The sequence below is a fragment of the Mustela lutreola genome, chromosome 15 (assembly GCF_030435805.1).
Source record: "Mustela lutreola isolate mMusLut2 chromosome 15, mMusLut2.pri, whole genome shotgun sequence".
Lineage (NCBI taxonomy): Eukaryota > Metazoa > Chordata > Mammalia > Carnivora > Mustelidae > Mustela > Mustela lutreola.
In genome coordinates, this window is record NC_081304.1 from 411,066 (window position 1) to 427,046 (window position 15,981).

The 15,981-nt window shown below is 58.9% G+C and overlaps 2 protein-coding genes across 3 annotated transcripts in view; both read right to left on the reverse strand.

Moving 5' to 3' along the window:
• Positions 1–702: 702 nt before the first annotated feature.
• FN3K (fructosamine 3 kinase) lies at positions 703–7,764 on the reverse strand. Its single transcript, XM_059149235.1, has 6 exons — positions 7,581–7,764; positions 5,408–5,559; positions 5,199–5,290; positions 4,829–4,911; positions 1,971–2,093; positions 703–1,137 (listed from the first exon to the last, which is right to left on the reverse strand). The coding sequence occupies exons 1-6, from the start codon at positions 7,719–7,721 to the stop codon at positions 799–801; spliced, it is 930 nt and encodes a 309-aa protein (XP_059005218.1). The 5' UTR covers positions 7,722–7,764; the 3' UTR covers positions 703–798.
• Positions 7,765–12,178: 4,414 nt separating this feature from the next.
• FN3KRP (fructosamine 3 kinase related protein) overlaps positions 12,179–15,981 on the reverse strand; it is a 74,329-nt gene continuing 70,526 nt past the window's right edge. For both annotated transcript variants that reach the window (XM_059147551.1, XM_059147550.1), the window contains 4 exons: positions 15,533–15,624; positions 14,548–14,630; positions 13,421–13,543; positions 12,179–13,177 (listed from right to left, as the gene is read on the reverse strand). In XM_059147551.1, the coding sequence (XP_059003534.1) occupies positions 12,839–13,177; positions 13,421–13,543; positions 14,548–14,630; positions 15,533–15,624 (637 nt within the window). In that variant the 3' untranslated portion in view covers positions 12,179–12,838. The remainder of the gene's footprint in view (positions 13,178–13,420; positions 13,544–14,547; positions 14,631–15,532; positions 15,625–15,981) is intronic.

The following is a 15,981-nucleotide window of genomic DNA, read 5'->3' on the forward strand; positions in this document are numbered from 1 at the left end:
GGCCCTGAGCCCCGCCCCCCACACCCCGTCCCTACCCCGACACACCTGACGGGAGGCCCGCTGGGCAGTCACACCCCCAGAAGAGAGGTTTGGGCACCGCTACCCCGCGAAATTGGAAATTTTGCAAGAAGTAATAAAGGCGTGGCCACGTCTTCAGGACGCAGCGAGGAGGGCCAGTACCCCATAGACCCCGCCCCAATGCCACCTGCCCCAGCCCCCCTTCAAGGATGTCAGCCCCGATGTCCCCAACCAACCGGCCAACCCGGCCACCTGAGCACAGGGGACACCCCTGACACCCCAGAGGGCCCACCCCACTGCCCGAGGTTCTCTTGCCGTCCAGCCGCCAACACAGCAGATGAAGAACGGGGTGCTAGCTAAGCACACCACCGGTCGCCGCAGCCCGGATACTGAGGGCCTCCACTCGGCGAGGGTGGACTCACAGATCCATTCAGCCCCAGAGAGGTGGCTCCAGAGGTGAGACCCATCTCCTGGTCCCCAATTCTGTCTAAGCCCGAGTCCACAGGGACGTGTGACCCCAACTTCCTCCTACACAAATCCCAGGCCTGTGTGATTTCTGCAACAGTTACCATGAAAATATCCGAATTCCCCCAGATCACCGAATGTAATGAGCCTGTTGGGAACCTGTCAGGTGCCCTGGGCCCCCTGTCCATTAGCCCAACTGCAAGACAACTCACACCGTGGTCCCTGAACCCCTGACTTTATTGGTCCCCGAAGCCATCTCTGGTGCTGCCCCGTCCCTCATCTGCGAAGCAAGGCGGCAGGAGTACAGGCTGGGGACTACTGCACAAGCTTCCGCATGGTGCCCAGGGACGGGCTCCTGTACCCCTGCCCAAAGTGGTTCCAGTGGTTCAGGTAGTTAAAGAGCTGGTACAGCAGCAGCCGCTTGTCGAACCCCGGAGCCTTGGGGATCTTCCGGTGGTAGGCCGTGAAGAAGGACCTGGGAAACCCCCCAAACATCAAAGCAATTGCCAGTTCAAACTCCGAATGTCCATAGAAGGAAGCTGGGTCATAAACAATGGGCCCGGCGTCGTCCTCAGCCACGTTTCCAGACCAGAGATCTCCATGGAGAAGGGCGGGGACGATCTCTAGACCGCGAAACAGATCTGGGATCTTCACCTAAGAAAAATAAAGATTGCCATGGGACTATGAGCCACGGCTGCCTCATCCAATACTTGGAAATAAGGCAAAGATGACCTCATGTTTCTTCAGGGTCCAACCACAGCCTGGTCTGGGAAGCCCAGGAACAAGGATCCCTGAGTCCAGCAGAATGCCTTATCTTACTCTTACAAATGGAGGTCTGAGCGCTCCACAGCCCTAATGATGTCCACTCAGTAGAGACCTCAGGGGATGTGGCCCAGCAGGTTACCAGCCGAATAACCTGAGTGGAGGGGTTTTCAGGCACCTCAGCAACCTTTCTCTACTGCCCCTTCTCTTCTCAGCACACCCGGGCCGACTCCTCCCAGTACTACGGGCCACTTCATTAGTGAGTCAAATAAAATGTCCCGCTGCATGTTCACCCTGGATTGACACGAAAATTCTGTTCTTCACATTTGGAGAGTTACATTCTCAAACTAGTCACTCCAGGGCATCTGTTGCCCACATCTCTAAGAGGTGAGACATCCCTGCTTTGAGAAAGAACAGGGTAAGAGTGGATAAGAAAGCAACAGTAAACACCATCGCTTATGAGCCATGCTCCTGCGTGTCACATGAGCAAAGCCTGAGGCTAGGTGCTTGGTGACTGAGCCCATGAGACTTGCACTCAAGGGCCAAGTATGTCCTCAGGTACCATCCCCTTCCCAGGTTCCCCATCAGGCCAATAGTCAGGTACTGATGTGTCCACACTTGACCAGCTCTGCTCCCGGGCTCCACTCCACCAGAGGACCCCACACAAATGCAATGGGCTCAGAAAAGGACAGCCCCTGTCCCCAAGAGTAAACATCTGTACCCACCTGCAGCTGTGACCAGAGCTCTCGTGCCTCTCGGTCAGCATAGTCCTTTTCGATGAGGTCCAACTGTGCCTGGAGACGGTGCCGAGCAAAGAAGGTTGGCCAGTCCTCCTGCCACTCGTTCACCTGGACGATGAGATGGGGCTGTGCTGCAGCTCTGCAAGGCGACGGCCCACACCCAGGCAAAACCATGAAAAGACACAGCAAACACAAGAGCTTGCCGACAGAGGAGATAGATGGGGTCATTACAGCTACTCAGCCCAAAAGAGTGCGGAGAAAGAGGGAAAAGGGAAACAAAGAACAGATAGGACAGGTAGAAAACAAAGACCAAGACAGATTCGCCCTAACCATATCAGTAAAAGGATTACATGCAAGGGGTCTAAGTACCCCAGTCAAAAGACTAATTCCAAGCCCTGTACGAGACGTGCCCTTTACAGAGAATGCCAGAAATAGGTTAAAGGGATAGAAAAGCTACGCCATACTAGCTCTGGTCAAAAGAGAGCCGGAACGGCCGTCCTAGTGTCAGACAGGAGATTTCAGGGATGAAAAGAACCTAAATATAAGGAAAGTCAGGGGCACCTGGGTGGCTCAGTGGGTTAAAGCCTCTGCCTTCAGCTCGGGTCATGATCTCAGGGTCCTGGGATCGAGCCCCGCATCGGGCTCTCTGCTCAGTGGGGAGCCTGCTTCCTCCTCTCTCTGCCTGCCTCTCTGTCTGCTTGTGACCTCCCTCTCTCTCTGTCAAATAAATAAGTAAAATCTTTGGAAAAAAAAAAATTGAAAGCAGGCGGGGAGGTCCTTTCCCCAAACAGCCTGAGGCATATGGGACGGCAGCTCCTCCCTCCCCATCTGTCTGTCCAAGGCTCCATCTCCCTTCTGGATGGCCAGGGTATAAAAGACACAAACTGAGTATCAGGAGCAGGACACCAGCACTGGCCAGCCTGGTCCCTCCTCCTGGACAGAGGGATTGTGATCCCCTCACCCAGAAAGGGCAGGACTTGGGCCTGAGTTGCCAAAGGCAGGGCCACCTGAGGGCACCGCTGGTGGGAGCCAGCCTTCACCTTGACAGAGGGGCAAGGCAGTGAGGGGGTCGGGCCCACACTCTGAAGCCGGGCTGTGGGTCAAATCCTGGCCCCCCACTCGCTAGCCGCATGGCCTCCCTATTCCTCTTGGCTTCTCAGTGCTTCTGTTTTCTCATCTATAAAAAGTCCAATAACAACACCTACCTCCTAAGGTTGCTATGGCAACTGGGGGACTGGTGTTGGATAAAGCACTTAGAGATGTGCCCAGGGAGTGGCTGTGCACGAAATGCCAGTGGTCCCAAGGGGGCTTAGCACACAGCTGTCTGAGTAGCCCGCTGCCACCGCTCAGGGTTGACCCACCAATGGCTGCAAACCCCGAAGGCCCACGCATCCCTCCCAAAAAGCAGGACCCTCCTGGAACTTCTGGGCTGGTCCAGGCACTCCAGGCAGGACCATCTGTCCTACCTTAAGGTGGACTAAGTGTCCACCCAGGTCCCTCACCGCTTTCTGGCCAGCTGAAGCTGAGCTAAATAGGTTCATTGGTTCTGGAGTCTAAAGGGGCACACGGGGGCAGTCTGGGTCCCTAATGGACCAGCCCCATTTTCACCGACTTCACAGATTGGGATTTTGTATGTGATTTCATTCCTTGGTTCTTGAAAAGTCACTGTGCAAGGTCAAGTGGGGCTTTGGGGAGCCCACAGCTCTTAACATCTGAAGCAGGACACCAAGCTCCATCCGGCCCCTCTGGCCCCCAGCTCCAGGCAGATGTGTAACCCGGGGGAGCTGGCTTCAGCAGAGGCTTACGAAGTCCTAACAAATCTGGGAAAGCACTGTGTGGACAGATCCTGAGGGACCCCGGATGCGAGACCCAACCGTGGGCCACAGGACCCCAGATGCAAGGGCCGCCCAGTGGCTGGGAGCCCTAAGTCTGGCTCAGGCTTCATAAGGATGTTACCCCAAGTACCACTCACCTTGGAGACTTGCCCTCTGCCCACACAGGAGACAGGGAGGGACCAAAGGGTAACTAGTACAGGCTTTCTTGTACACAAAATGCCTAGAATGGGCAAATCCGTAGAGACAGGAAGAGGTGATGTGTTACCAGGGCTGGAGGCAGGGACTGGGGAGTGACTACTAACTGGTAAATGCTTTCTGCTGGGGGTGAGGAAGATGTGCAGTAATCAGACAGTGGCGATGGCTGCACAACTCGGGGATATACTAAAAACCACAGAATTGTACGTGTTTCTCTCGGTTTTTGGTTTGGTTTGGTTTGGTTTTTCAAGTAGGCTGCATGCCCAGTGTGGAACCCAATACAGGGCTTGAACTCGTGACCCTGAGATCAAGAACTGAGCTGAGATCAAGAGTCCGATGGTTAACACTGAGCTGCCCAGATGTCTCCATCCACTTGGAAATAAGAGAGTTTGCGTCAGGAGAACTACAACGGCCCGGAGTAGGGAACCAGGACCTGATCCCTGACGGGAGCGCTCCCTCACCTCGGCCCACTTCAGTCCCCACATTCAGCACACAACCTCCTGCGGTGAGGTCTCTGCACTGAGGCGCCCTCTGCTTGGATGCTCTGCCCCCGCCCCACAGCCCGCCCCCTCCTCCGAGCCCCGCCCCCGCAGCCCGCCCCCTCTTCTGAGCCCCGCCCCACAGCCCCCCTCCTTCGAGCCCCACCCCACAGCCCGCCCCCTCCTCCGAGCCCCGCCCCCGCAGCCCGCCCCCTCCTCCGAGCCCCGCCCCGCCAATTTGGCCTCCGCCTTCCCATCGCAGGATCTAGGCTCGCGCTCGGAGCTCGGAGCTCGGTCCGCGCCTTCCTGGTGCGCAGAGGACGCCGGCACTCACCTGCGGGATGAAGCCGCAGCACGTCACCCTGTGGAAGCCAAACTTGGTCACGTGCCGGGGCTCGGCTCCCTCAGCCCTGCGGCCTGTGGGCAGAAAGAGCCGCTGTCCTTCTCTTCGATGCCAGAGCCCAGCAGACGCCCGGATGGGCGCCGTCCCCGACCCGCCCCTGCCCGCACCCCGGCCCAAAGTGCTGGCCAGGAACGCGTCCAGAGCTAGTCCGACGACCCACCTGCGGGCGCCCCCAGCCTTCTCTCCTGCGCAGCAGCACCGCGGGCGACGGGGTGCCGCTCAGCTCCGGGAAAACTCAGCGCGCGACCCCCCGGGGCACACCAGGATGGGGGCAAGGGCGCTCAGAAGCGCACCAACGTACCCACTGTGCTCTCCTCCTCCTCCGACTTCTCCCTGAGCTTCTGGTTGTGGAGGTGCAGGTCGGCCAGCTGCTCCCCCAGTCTGGCCGCCTGACTGAGGAAAGAGGCGAGGCCACGGCTTCACGCAGGGAATCCCGCACCAGTGGGGCCTGAAACACTCCGCTCTGCCCCCTTCCCTCTCCTCCTCCTCCCTCCCCCCACACTCCCGCACCTGCTCAAGCCCCTCATCTTCAGATGCTCCATCACGAAGGCAGCCCCACCTCCAGGCAGGTCAATCACCTTGATGGGCCGAGGCACCCGCACCAGGCCTGTGCTCTGGAGGGCTTCCAGGCTTGCCATCTCCCCCTCAAACATCTGCCGGGCCTGCGTCGGAAAGAGGCACCGTGAGTCCAGCAGGGGCCTCTGCCGCCCTGGACAGGAGCCGCTGCGCGGGATCCCAAGCACCTGGGACCTGCACCTAGAGCAAGATATCAGCTTCTCCGAGAGTGGAGTGCAAAGTGGGCCACTTCCTATAGGAAGGGGCTGCAGGATGAGGCTGTGCCTGGGGCCAGGCGTGGGCAGGACGCTGACGCCCCCGCCCCCGAGTGCTTCCTCTTGAGAGGAGGGAAGCCCAGGGCAGAGGAGGTGCTGGAGGTGCTGGAGGTATGGTGGGGTGCGGGGAGCCCATGGGAGTGTCGAGTGTGCTTGGGGGTACAGTGGGGTCCTGCAGGATGCTGCCGGGGCCACAGGTACCATGGGGTGCAATGGAGATCGTGAGGTACCTCAGGGGGCTGTGGGAGTCCTGGGGGTAAGCTGGGGTGCTGTGGAGGTTCTGGGCGGTGCCATGGGGGGGCTGTGGGAGGGCCGGGTGTGCCAGGGAGTACAGTGGGGTGCCTCAGAGTGTGGATTAGTGGAGACTCTGAAGCTGGACCTGGTCCCCTTCCTGCCCACCTCACAGCCTCAGGCAATCCCAGCAGGGCAGGAGCACCACAGGGGGGCCTGAGGCCAGGCCGCATCTCTGAGTGCTTGGGATACACACTGGGGGCAAGGGAAGGCAGGGCAGAAGGCCAGCAGGGCCTGGCTCGGGTCCAGGGCCTGTCCCCAGAGATAAGCAGGCAGCAGGGCCTGGGGGTGGGAAGGAGCCTCACACCCCCCCAGGAACAAGACAGAAGGAACAGCCTCTGCTGGGACGCAGGAGCCGTCCCATTTCTGAAACATTTCCCACAAATACCCCGATTTTAGACCAGGCGAACTCTCACCCCACATACACTATTAGTTGGTTAGAAGTGTGGTTATTAATGTGAACACATCTGGCTAAAGAATTATTTCTCATGAGGCCAAAGTACTACGTCCACACGGGCAGAGAATCACACCCTTTACTTCGGAGTACTCAAGGGGAAACTGAGGCGAGGCGTCCTCCACACCGCCAGCCCACACCTAGGATTCTGAAGGAAGGGGTGGCTGGTGTCAGGGAACATTCCGCAGTCCCCAGCAATCCCAGCGGCGCTCCCAGGGCTAGCGAACCCCCAAACATACAGGAGCAGAGAACACCTGGGCTCCAGACAGCCTGTGTCCCGAGGGCCTCCCCTGCCGTCTGCTCACCTACTGTGTGCCGGCACCTAGGCTTTCAAGGGCAGATGGTGGGATCCTGGCCTGGGGGAGCACTCAGTGAGGAGGATTCTGCAGCCTGCCTGGACCCTGAACCCAAAGTGCTTCCCAGGAGGTGGGGCTTATTTGGAGGGCTTTTGGTTCTGAAAGGAAGTTCCCTGACGGTTCCCTGGACCAGACCCAACCGTCATCCACCGCAGGTGGGCAGTGCTGCAGGGGGACAGGGAGGAGCCTCTCTGCAAGTCCTTCAGCCCGTAGCCAGCACCCCCAACTCCTGCACAGGCCCTGGCTCATGGGCCACGGGGGAACCTCGCGGAGTCACCCTCGGCACCCGGGGTGCGCTTGCCCAGGCTAACCTCCGTTCGGGAAAGTTTACTTAACAGCAAACGCTAAGCAGGAACTACCCAGCTTCAAACACGAGCACAGGCCCGGACTCGGGGGGACTGGGTCGGGCCCTCGCGCTCCCTCACCGAGCCTGGTCTCCAGGTGCTCCTCCTGCCTGGTGAGACGGACCCACGCGCTGTGGAGGGCGGAGCCTGAGGCCGGCCGGGGGAGAAGCAGACGCAGCCCGGGGCTCCAGGACGCCGAGCCTCGCGCCCCCCACGCTCGGTGGGCAGAGAAATAACAGCGAACGCGGGTTATGAACCCGCTGACAAAGCCCCGTGTCCTTAGAAAATGCTGGAGCCCCGCGGCCCCGCAGGTGCCCGCTCCCGGCAGGACCGCCCGCGCCCCGCGCCCCGCGCCCACCCTCCCCTCTCCAGCCTCCGGCTCAGGCCGCTGGGGTGTCGCGGCCGCACCTGCGTCCGGCGGTTGACCTTGACGAACACCGGGCCCGAGTCCGTGTCGTAGGCGCGCCCCTCGCTGATGCAGCCGGCGCCGGGGCTCCCGAAGGCCCGCAGGGTCGCGGTGCGCAGCTCGGCGCGCAGCAGCTGCTCCATCGCGGCGGCGGGCAGGGCGCGGGGCGGGGCCGGAGGGCGCAGACGCGGCCCGGGGCGGAGCCGCCGCTGCAGAGCCGCTGTCCAAGGGGGCGGCTCCGGGGCTGCGCGGCCTGCGGGTTCCGCGCGGTCCTCCGCGGCGTCCGGTCCCCGCGCTCCCCGCCCGCTCGCGCCGTGGGGGGACCGAGCCGGCCGGAGGCCGAGGGCCCGCGGGGCCTTTCCGTGGGGACTGGAGTGGGGGCGGCGCCCTCCGCCTGCGTCCGCGCCGGGCGCCCGACAACCCTCGGTGGGGCCCACCCACGGGGCGCCCTGCCAGCACCTCCCGCCAGAGGCTGCACGAACCATTGCTGGACGTCAGCCCAGCCCCAGCGGGACGCAGGGCACAGTTCAGGGTAGGGTCCGCTGTCCCTGGGACACGGGTCACAGGCCCAGTTAGGTCTCGCACTGTCGGGACACGGCTGAGGGTCCTGACCACATCCCCTGGCCCAGACACTGTCCAGTGAACCCGTCGCCGGTGCTGGGCTTGTTCATCCGGGCACTTGGTGGCCATCACAGGTCGAGGGTGCCCTGGGGGCTCTGATACCAAGTGGCCCACCCTACTAAGAATGGAACCCCCTGGTAAGAGACCTGCTGCCCTCAAAACACACATGCTGCAGGCGCCTGGGGTCTCAGTTGGTAAAGCCTCTGCCTGCAGCTCAGGTAAGGGTCCCAGAGTCCTGAGATAGGGGCTCCCTGCCTTGCTCCCTGCTCAGAGGGGAGCCTACTTCCCCCTCTCCCTCTGCCTGCCACTCCCCCTGCTTGTGCTCTCTCTCGCTCTATATCTCTCTGTCAAATAAATAAATAAATAAAATCTTTTTAAAAATATACATGCACACACATGCACAAGGTCATTGCAGAACCGCAGGCGGGATGGGAGAGATTGTGTCCATCTGTGGAAAAGGCATCTACCCCTGCATGTCTTCCTCCTCCTACACTTTTTCTCCCAGCCTGGTGAAGCCCACCTTCTTATTGCATCTTGAGGAAGGGTTCCTGAGGGAGAGATGTGAGCTCTTACACTTCTGCAAATGTCTTTATTCTCAATTGACATTTTGGCTGGGTATAGAATTCCAGGTTGGAAATGAGGTCCTGTTCCTTCATAAACAAGAAGGTCCTGCTCCACTACTTTCCTGCTCATTTGGTATTGGGAAGTTTGAGGCCACTTTTGATTCCTCCTCTTTGTGTGGAAACTCTTCTCTCTCTGGAGGCTTTTAGGGTCCTCTCTGTGTCCCCAGGATCTGACAATTTCCCCCAAGAGGTGGCTGGGGTAAGTTTCCTGCCATCCCCAAGGCAGTGCAGGTGAGCTGTTTCAGGACAGAAACTTGGTCCTTCTACCTTCTGAGGTTGTCTTCAGCTCTTTAGGGTTTCCTCCCTGTCTTCTCTGTTCTCTTTTTCAGAATTACAAATATTGGCCTAAAGTAGGTCCCAAAGCTGCCAGAGTTAGGCACCCATGAGCCTGCAGGCACCATGGGGGAGATGCAGGTCTTCACTGAGCCTTGGGCATGGTTTTGCCCAAGCAGGGTCTGAATGTGGCAGATGGCAGCCAGACAGTGGCACAACATCTTACTGGTGCTGTAAGATGGGACCCCAGGAACTTGGGGTCCCTTCCCAGACCTCCCAGCTCCTGTCTGAGCAGCCAAATCCTCCATGTGAAGACACATGCCAAAGGGAGCACTGTAACTTTGCAAACTGGCCTCCTCTCAAAGGTATGTGTGAGTTTTGGTCACCAGCTGGTTAGAAGTTCAGTTGGGAGATGTGATCAGGGACATCCAAGCAACCCCATGAACTGAGTCCCCTTTCTGAGGCAGGGGGACTGAGATAATGATGAGGTCATGCGCATACACTGGACTCTCCTGCCTATTCAGAACCCTTACCGTGACACAGAGTCCAGTGACACCAAGAAGGAAAACAGCCCACAGCTGGGTAGGGCTTTTGCAAAACTGCTCAGAAAAAGGACCCCAGGAAGGCAGCAGGGTTGGGGGTTGGAGTCCTAAGGCCCTGGCTGCAGAGACACTGCCCAGGTGTCCCTTCTGGTCCATCGCTCTGGCCTCCACCAGGAATTGTGCTGAGGACATGCCCCTCAGGCAGATGACTGCTCTGAGAAAGGGAGGGGAATTCTGCCACCTCTTCAGAACTCAGATGCCTTCATCTCTGTGCTGTTTCTGCACATATTTCAGTGTGAGCAATTCTTCTGCCCAAGAGGAAACCCACGCAGCAGACAGGCTATCTGATGCAAGATGCCTTGGAAGCACATTCCACTGGAAGGACGAGGAAGTGTCCCCCGCAAGTGGGGAGCCAGGAGCAGCACCCACAGGCAGGCACTGGGACAGCGCGTGGGTGTCATTATCAGCCCCCTTTATGAAAGAGGGAACCAAAGCTCGAGTGGCTAACCTAAGAGCCTCCTGTGCTGGTCCTGGGCCCTACCATTACTGCGGTAATGGTAAACGGAACTCACGATCCCATACAGTGCAAAAACTGGGAGGACACCACCGACGGAGGCCCCTAGACACAGAACAGGCAGCCAGAGACTACATCGAGGGCACAGAACTGACGTCCTGTTTCAGGCAGAGGCATCAAAGTTTCAGGGCCATTCTCATCAAAAGGATGCTCAGAAGCTTGGCGGGGGGCGCCTGGGTGGCTCAGTGGGTTAAAGCCACTGCCTTTGGCTCAGATCATGATCCCAGAGTCCTGGGATCCAGCCCCCACATTGGGCTCTCTGTTCAGCACGGAGCTTGCTTCCTCCTCTCTCTCTGCCTGCCTCTCTGCCTACTTGTGATCTTTGTCAAGTAAATAAAATCTTAAAAAAAAAAAAAAACTATTAAAAAAGAAAAGCAGCAGCAGCTTTGAGGTGGGAAGGTCAAGTTCGGTTATCTGAGGACTTCCTTCTGTGGAAACGGTGGTACTCTGGCAGGGGCAGACCATGATGTGTTTGGATACAACATTCCCATTTCAGTAAGAAGTATAATGGCCCCAGAGACACCCCTCACCCCTGCCTCTGGCAGCCCTTTGGGTGCTCACGGCTGCCCTGAAGGGCTCGAATGTCTTGCTGCCAAGGAGTCAAGGAGCTGAATCCGAAGTCCATCCTGTGTCTAGCCAAATCTCTCTGATAGTCCAGAGGCCAGCAGGCTGCCCTGGAGAGGACAGGAGGCAGGCTGCTGCCAGGACCCCATCCCACAGCTGCCCTTGGAAGTGCGGCCCCCAGTCAGAACCTCATCCCCTCTGCCCCCAGTCAGCCCAGACCTACCCCCAGGGAACAATGCAATCTCTGTGCTGGGATGACATGTGCTGAGAGGGGATCTCACGAACCCACCCACCAGCGCTTGGGTTAGGTTCCGGGCTTCTGGGTCTGCAGCTTATACAATTTTGACTTTTTTTTTTTTTTTTAAGACTTTATTTATTTATTTGACAGACATAGATCAGAAGTAGGCAGAGAGAGAGGAGGAAGCAGACTCCTCGAGCAGAGAGCCCGATGCGGGGCTCAATCCCAGAACCCTGAGATCATGACCTGAGCCAAAGGTAGAGTCTTAACCCACTGAGCCACGCAGGCGCCCACAGCTTTTTTAAGATTTTATTTATTTGACTGAGAGGGAACACAAGCAGGGGGAGGGGCAGAGGGAGAACCAGGCTCCCCACTGAGCAGGAAGCCTGATGTGGGACTCAATCCCAGGGCCCTGGGATCATGACCCGAGCCAAAGGCCCATACTTCACCACCTCAGCCCCCCAGGTGCCCCATAACAACTCTTTATATAAAAATATATACACATATAAAAAATTATAGGTGCAAAATTAGGTATAAAAGTTGTTATTTTTTTAAAATTTTAAGATTTCTTTTATTTATTTGAGAGAGGGCTAGAGAGCATGCACAGGACAGGAGGAGAGGCAGGAGAAGCAAACCCCCTGCTGAGCAGGGAGCCCGACGCAGGATTGGATCCTAGGACCCTGACCACAGCCAAAGGCAGTCGCTTAACCAACTGAGACACCCAGACGCCCCCGAAAGTTGGTATTTTAGAATGAGCTATCGTACAAGCAGCCGAGTTTAAAAAGCTGGCAAGTCCTGCACTACCACCAAAGCCAGGAGACACGGGTGCACGGCTGTGATACCACCTCCTGCCTGGGGCCTGGCCACACCCTCACTGATGGCACAGCTCCCAGGAGGGGCCTCTGGGAACCTCTCTCCACAGCCCACTGGTGACCAGGCCTCCCCGAGCGGCCCACGAGCCTCACCCGGTCAGACAGGAGAAGCAGTCCTCAGGCTGTCCGTATGGGGGGAAACTCTGCGCTATTCTCTTACAGAACAGTCGAGAAAAAAAACTGCTCCTAAGAAACAAGGGTTCTGTTTGTCACAAGGCATTACAGAGGTCTCTTGGCAAACACCGAAGATAAACATTGAGTTCCGATGCAAATGAAGGAAATACACAGTCCTGTGCATGACTGAAATCAGTGAAAGTTTATTCAAATGTTTATGCAAAAGGTTTCTTAGCTTCGACGGAATCAGAACAGTCCCGCGTGGGGTTAGCGCTTTTACACAAAGGAGCAGCTCACGAGCTTTAGGAGGGCAGGCAAGACGGGGTGCTGACAGGAGGGATGCAGTGGCTCCTAAACTTACCCAGGACCCGCAGTTTGGTCACTCCCAGAATGAGCTTCCAGGCTGCTCGGCCTGTGGCTGGCGCAGAGCGGGCCCGGAAAGGAAGGGAATGAGCTCGGTGAAACCGGCCACAAGAAGCCGACCGCGGTGCCGGTTTCATGTCTACCCCCACGTCTAACCCACCGGGAGGCATCTTCCCCACATCAGAGTCGCTCCCAGAGAGGAGACGGGAGGGGCTGCCGAGGAACACGGGCTCAGCAGCAGCCGGCACGCCGGCCAGTTCCAGCTCAGCCTCCGGGCAACAGTTTCCACGGGGCCCACGCGATGGGGACAGGGCCCACGCGATGGGGCCCACACCCACCCCAGCGTGGTTTTACCCAGCCATGGAGCAAAAGGTTAGTGTGAAGACTCGGGGAAGCAGCCCTGCCGGACAGGACTGGGGGCAGCAGGAGGCGCTGGCCGCAGGCGTCTGGCTGGGACCTGTCCAAAGCAGGGACGCTCACTGGGTGAGATCCCTCATGATGTTCAGCGACGACCCTCTGTACCCCGACCCAAAATGATTCCAGTGGTTCAAGTAGTGGAAGAGCTGGTAGAGCTGCTGGCGGGCCTCAAAGCCCGGGGCCTTGGGGACTGCGCGGTGGTAGGCGGAGTAGAAGGAGTGGCTGAAACCCCCAAACATGCCGGCTATCGCCAGCTCGTACTCCGAGTGGCCGTAGAAAGAGGCCGGGTCAAAGATGATGGGCCCTGAGGAGTCCTCGGCTACGTTTCCTCCCCAGAGGTCTCCATGCAGCAGGGCTGGGACGATGTCCAGGTCGCGAAACAGGTCAGGGATCTTTAACTGCAGGAAGGAAACCCATCCTCAGCCAAGTAACCAGCACATGTGGGAGGGACACAGACGCTTTCCTGTGTGGCCCAACTGCCCCAGCAGAGTGTGGCACACAGATGCACAGGGACACACACGGCTTGGACGGGGTGGAGGGACACTGACAGTCACCCCACTGGCCAGCCCAGTCCATCTCCTGTCCAGGCCTGGACCCCCGGTGCCTTGGGGCCTCCCCAGTCGGGCCCTGGCGGAGCTCACCTGCAGAGCAGACCAGAGCTCCCGGGCCTCTCTGTCCCCAGAGCCCTGCTCCACCATGTCCATCTGGGGCTGAATGCGCTGCCGGGCATAGAAGGCGACCCAGTCCTCCTGCCAGTCGTTCACCTGCGTGCACAGAGGAGAGGGGCAGAGCCCAAGGAAGAAGCCCAAAGCCGCAGGGCCCCCCTTTTAAGGGCAGGCTGGGGAAGGCGTGGTGGCTGACCAGGCAGACAGTGTCTCGTGGACAGACGGGGACCTCACCCTGTTGCAGAAGCAGGGGACCCTCCCATGCAGAACAACACAGGCCACTCTGAAGAGCTCTAGGGCACATTCTGTCCACCTGCACTCACGCAGGAGCACACCCAGAGCTGGCCTGCCCCTACCCCAAGCTTGTTTCTGACCATCCACTGGCCACAAGGACCCCTCTGGGGCCCCCACCCAGGCAGCCAGCACTGCCCTTCCCAGAGTGAGGACATGAGGGGTCGCATGAGGCCCGGTTCAAGGACACCATTGAAGGCAGCAAGCACCACCTGACTACATAAGAGTCCCTCCCCCAGGCAGGGGACGCGCAGGCCTTGGTGTCTGTATGCACACTGGGCGAGCCACAGGCCTGCGAGGAGGGAGCACAGCCAGCGGAACGGCCCCAGAGTTCCACGGAGCAGGTGGGACCACGGAACACCAGCCTTCGGGCACTTGCCACCCAGAGCAGGTGTCTGGACAACCCCTCCCCACACTCCAAAACCTGAACAGTGTCTCCCGTGCCCCGGTACCTTCCAGGAATCCCTGAAAGTTTCCTCTTCTGAGAAGCCACCAGCACTGCCCGGGAGCACAGCCCCCACCCCTCCCCACTCAACATCTGCTGGGCACTGGGTCGAGCCCCGGGGCCCAAATTCCCAGGGGCCCAAATTCCACACCTCGAGACCCAGCACCCTGACTTGTTGGTCCTGTTTATCTGAGCTTACCTAGCGTGTGAGGCAGGTAAACCTCAAGTCAACCGCTTCCAAATCAGCCAAGAGAAAAAGGGAGCGAAGGCTTTTACTAAATTTCATAAAGGGGGAGGTGGGTTCCTTCCCTGGGCGGGTGACCTGACCTGATGGGAACGCAGAAGGCCACGTGCTGGTGTCGCTCACCTGGGGGAGGTATCCACAGCACGTCACCACGTCAAACCCAAACTGGTCCACGAAGGGTCGCACCACCTGCCCGGCTCCTTTCCCTTGTAAGCAAAGAAGACAAGAAAGACGACCGGTTCCCACCCTGCTCTGGCTGCTCTTGGAGCTCAGCGCGGCGTTAAGGTCTGTCTTGCTGAGCCCCTCCCCTCACGTCCACATCCAGAGACCAGTGAGGGCCCCCGTCTCCACAAACCCTCAGGGCCCGGGAACAGCCTGCTCTGCTTGGACTCAGTGACGCAGGACACCCACACCGCCCGGGAGAGGCGCCAGAGGCCGCTCAGAGGAGCAGCCACGCTGCATCTGAGAACGGAGGAAGGCAGCTCACCCTGTGACCTTTGGGAAAGGATGGCCCCCAGTGGCCAGCCTCGCCCTGGCCATCTGTGAAGAATAAACGGATTTGAAATGGCCTCCTGGGTGTCCCCTGCGGCTCCCCCAAACGAGGCAAAAACCCCGAAGGCCTGGACAACGTGGGCCTGGCAGGGGCAGGGTGCAGCCAACAGGACCCACCTGGCACAGCAGACTTGGCCTTCTGCCCCTGGTGTGTCAGCTGTTCCGCTGGCACAGTGACCCCAGGGCGCACGCAAATCACCAAACATCAGAAGACGAGAACGCTGGAAGCACTAAGCTCTACAAAGGCTGGACGAGAGGGCCACTGGGCTGTGCCTCACGTGCGGCCGTTCTCAGGAGAGGAGGCACAGCACAGAAAGCCACTGCAGCTCTGACAGGCTTTCCTCTGGGGCAGGAGGCGTAAAGGAAGTAACAGGACGGGGGCAATACTTCTTCTTCCAAACACGCTACATTCCAGTACAGACTCGCGTTCCCTGTGTCCACTGTGTCCCTAGCCTTCGGGGGGACACTCCTCTCCTCAAGCATCAACACAGACCCACCCACATGCCCACGCCGGCCAGTGTGTTCGAGGGGCCCTCACGCCCACACAGCTGCGTACCCACGGTGCTGGCCTCCTTCTGGAGGGTCTCTCCACGCCTCTTGTTGTCTAGGTGTAGGTCTGCGAGCTGGGTTCCGAGCTTGGCAGCATGGCTGTGAAAGAGAGAGCGTCAGTCAAGCATGGGGCACGTCATCGTGGGGTCACGGCCTCATGCACAATCTCAGGCCACGGAAAGCAAGCCAAGGGGACATAAAGTTGGCTTCAGTGACCGAAAGGGGAATGAAGGGCCCCGGTTGTCTGGTGCTCTTTCCCAGCCTTTCCCGGGCAGCTGGGTCCCTTGTCCACGTCTCCTCTTGGGAAATTCCTTTCCCATCTGCTCTCAGCGTGCACAGCCGAGGGTTAGAGTTCAGGTTAGGTCCACAGCCCATGATGCGTGGGGTCACAGGTCCCTCAAAGTGATACCCCGATGCGAGCTTTCAGGTATGAAGGGGCTTAGACTCAGAAATGAA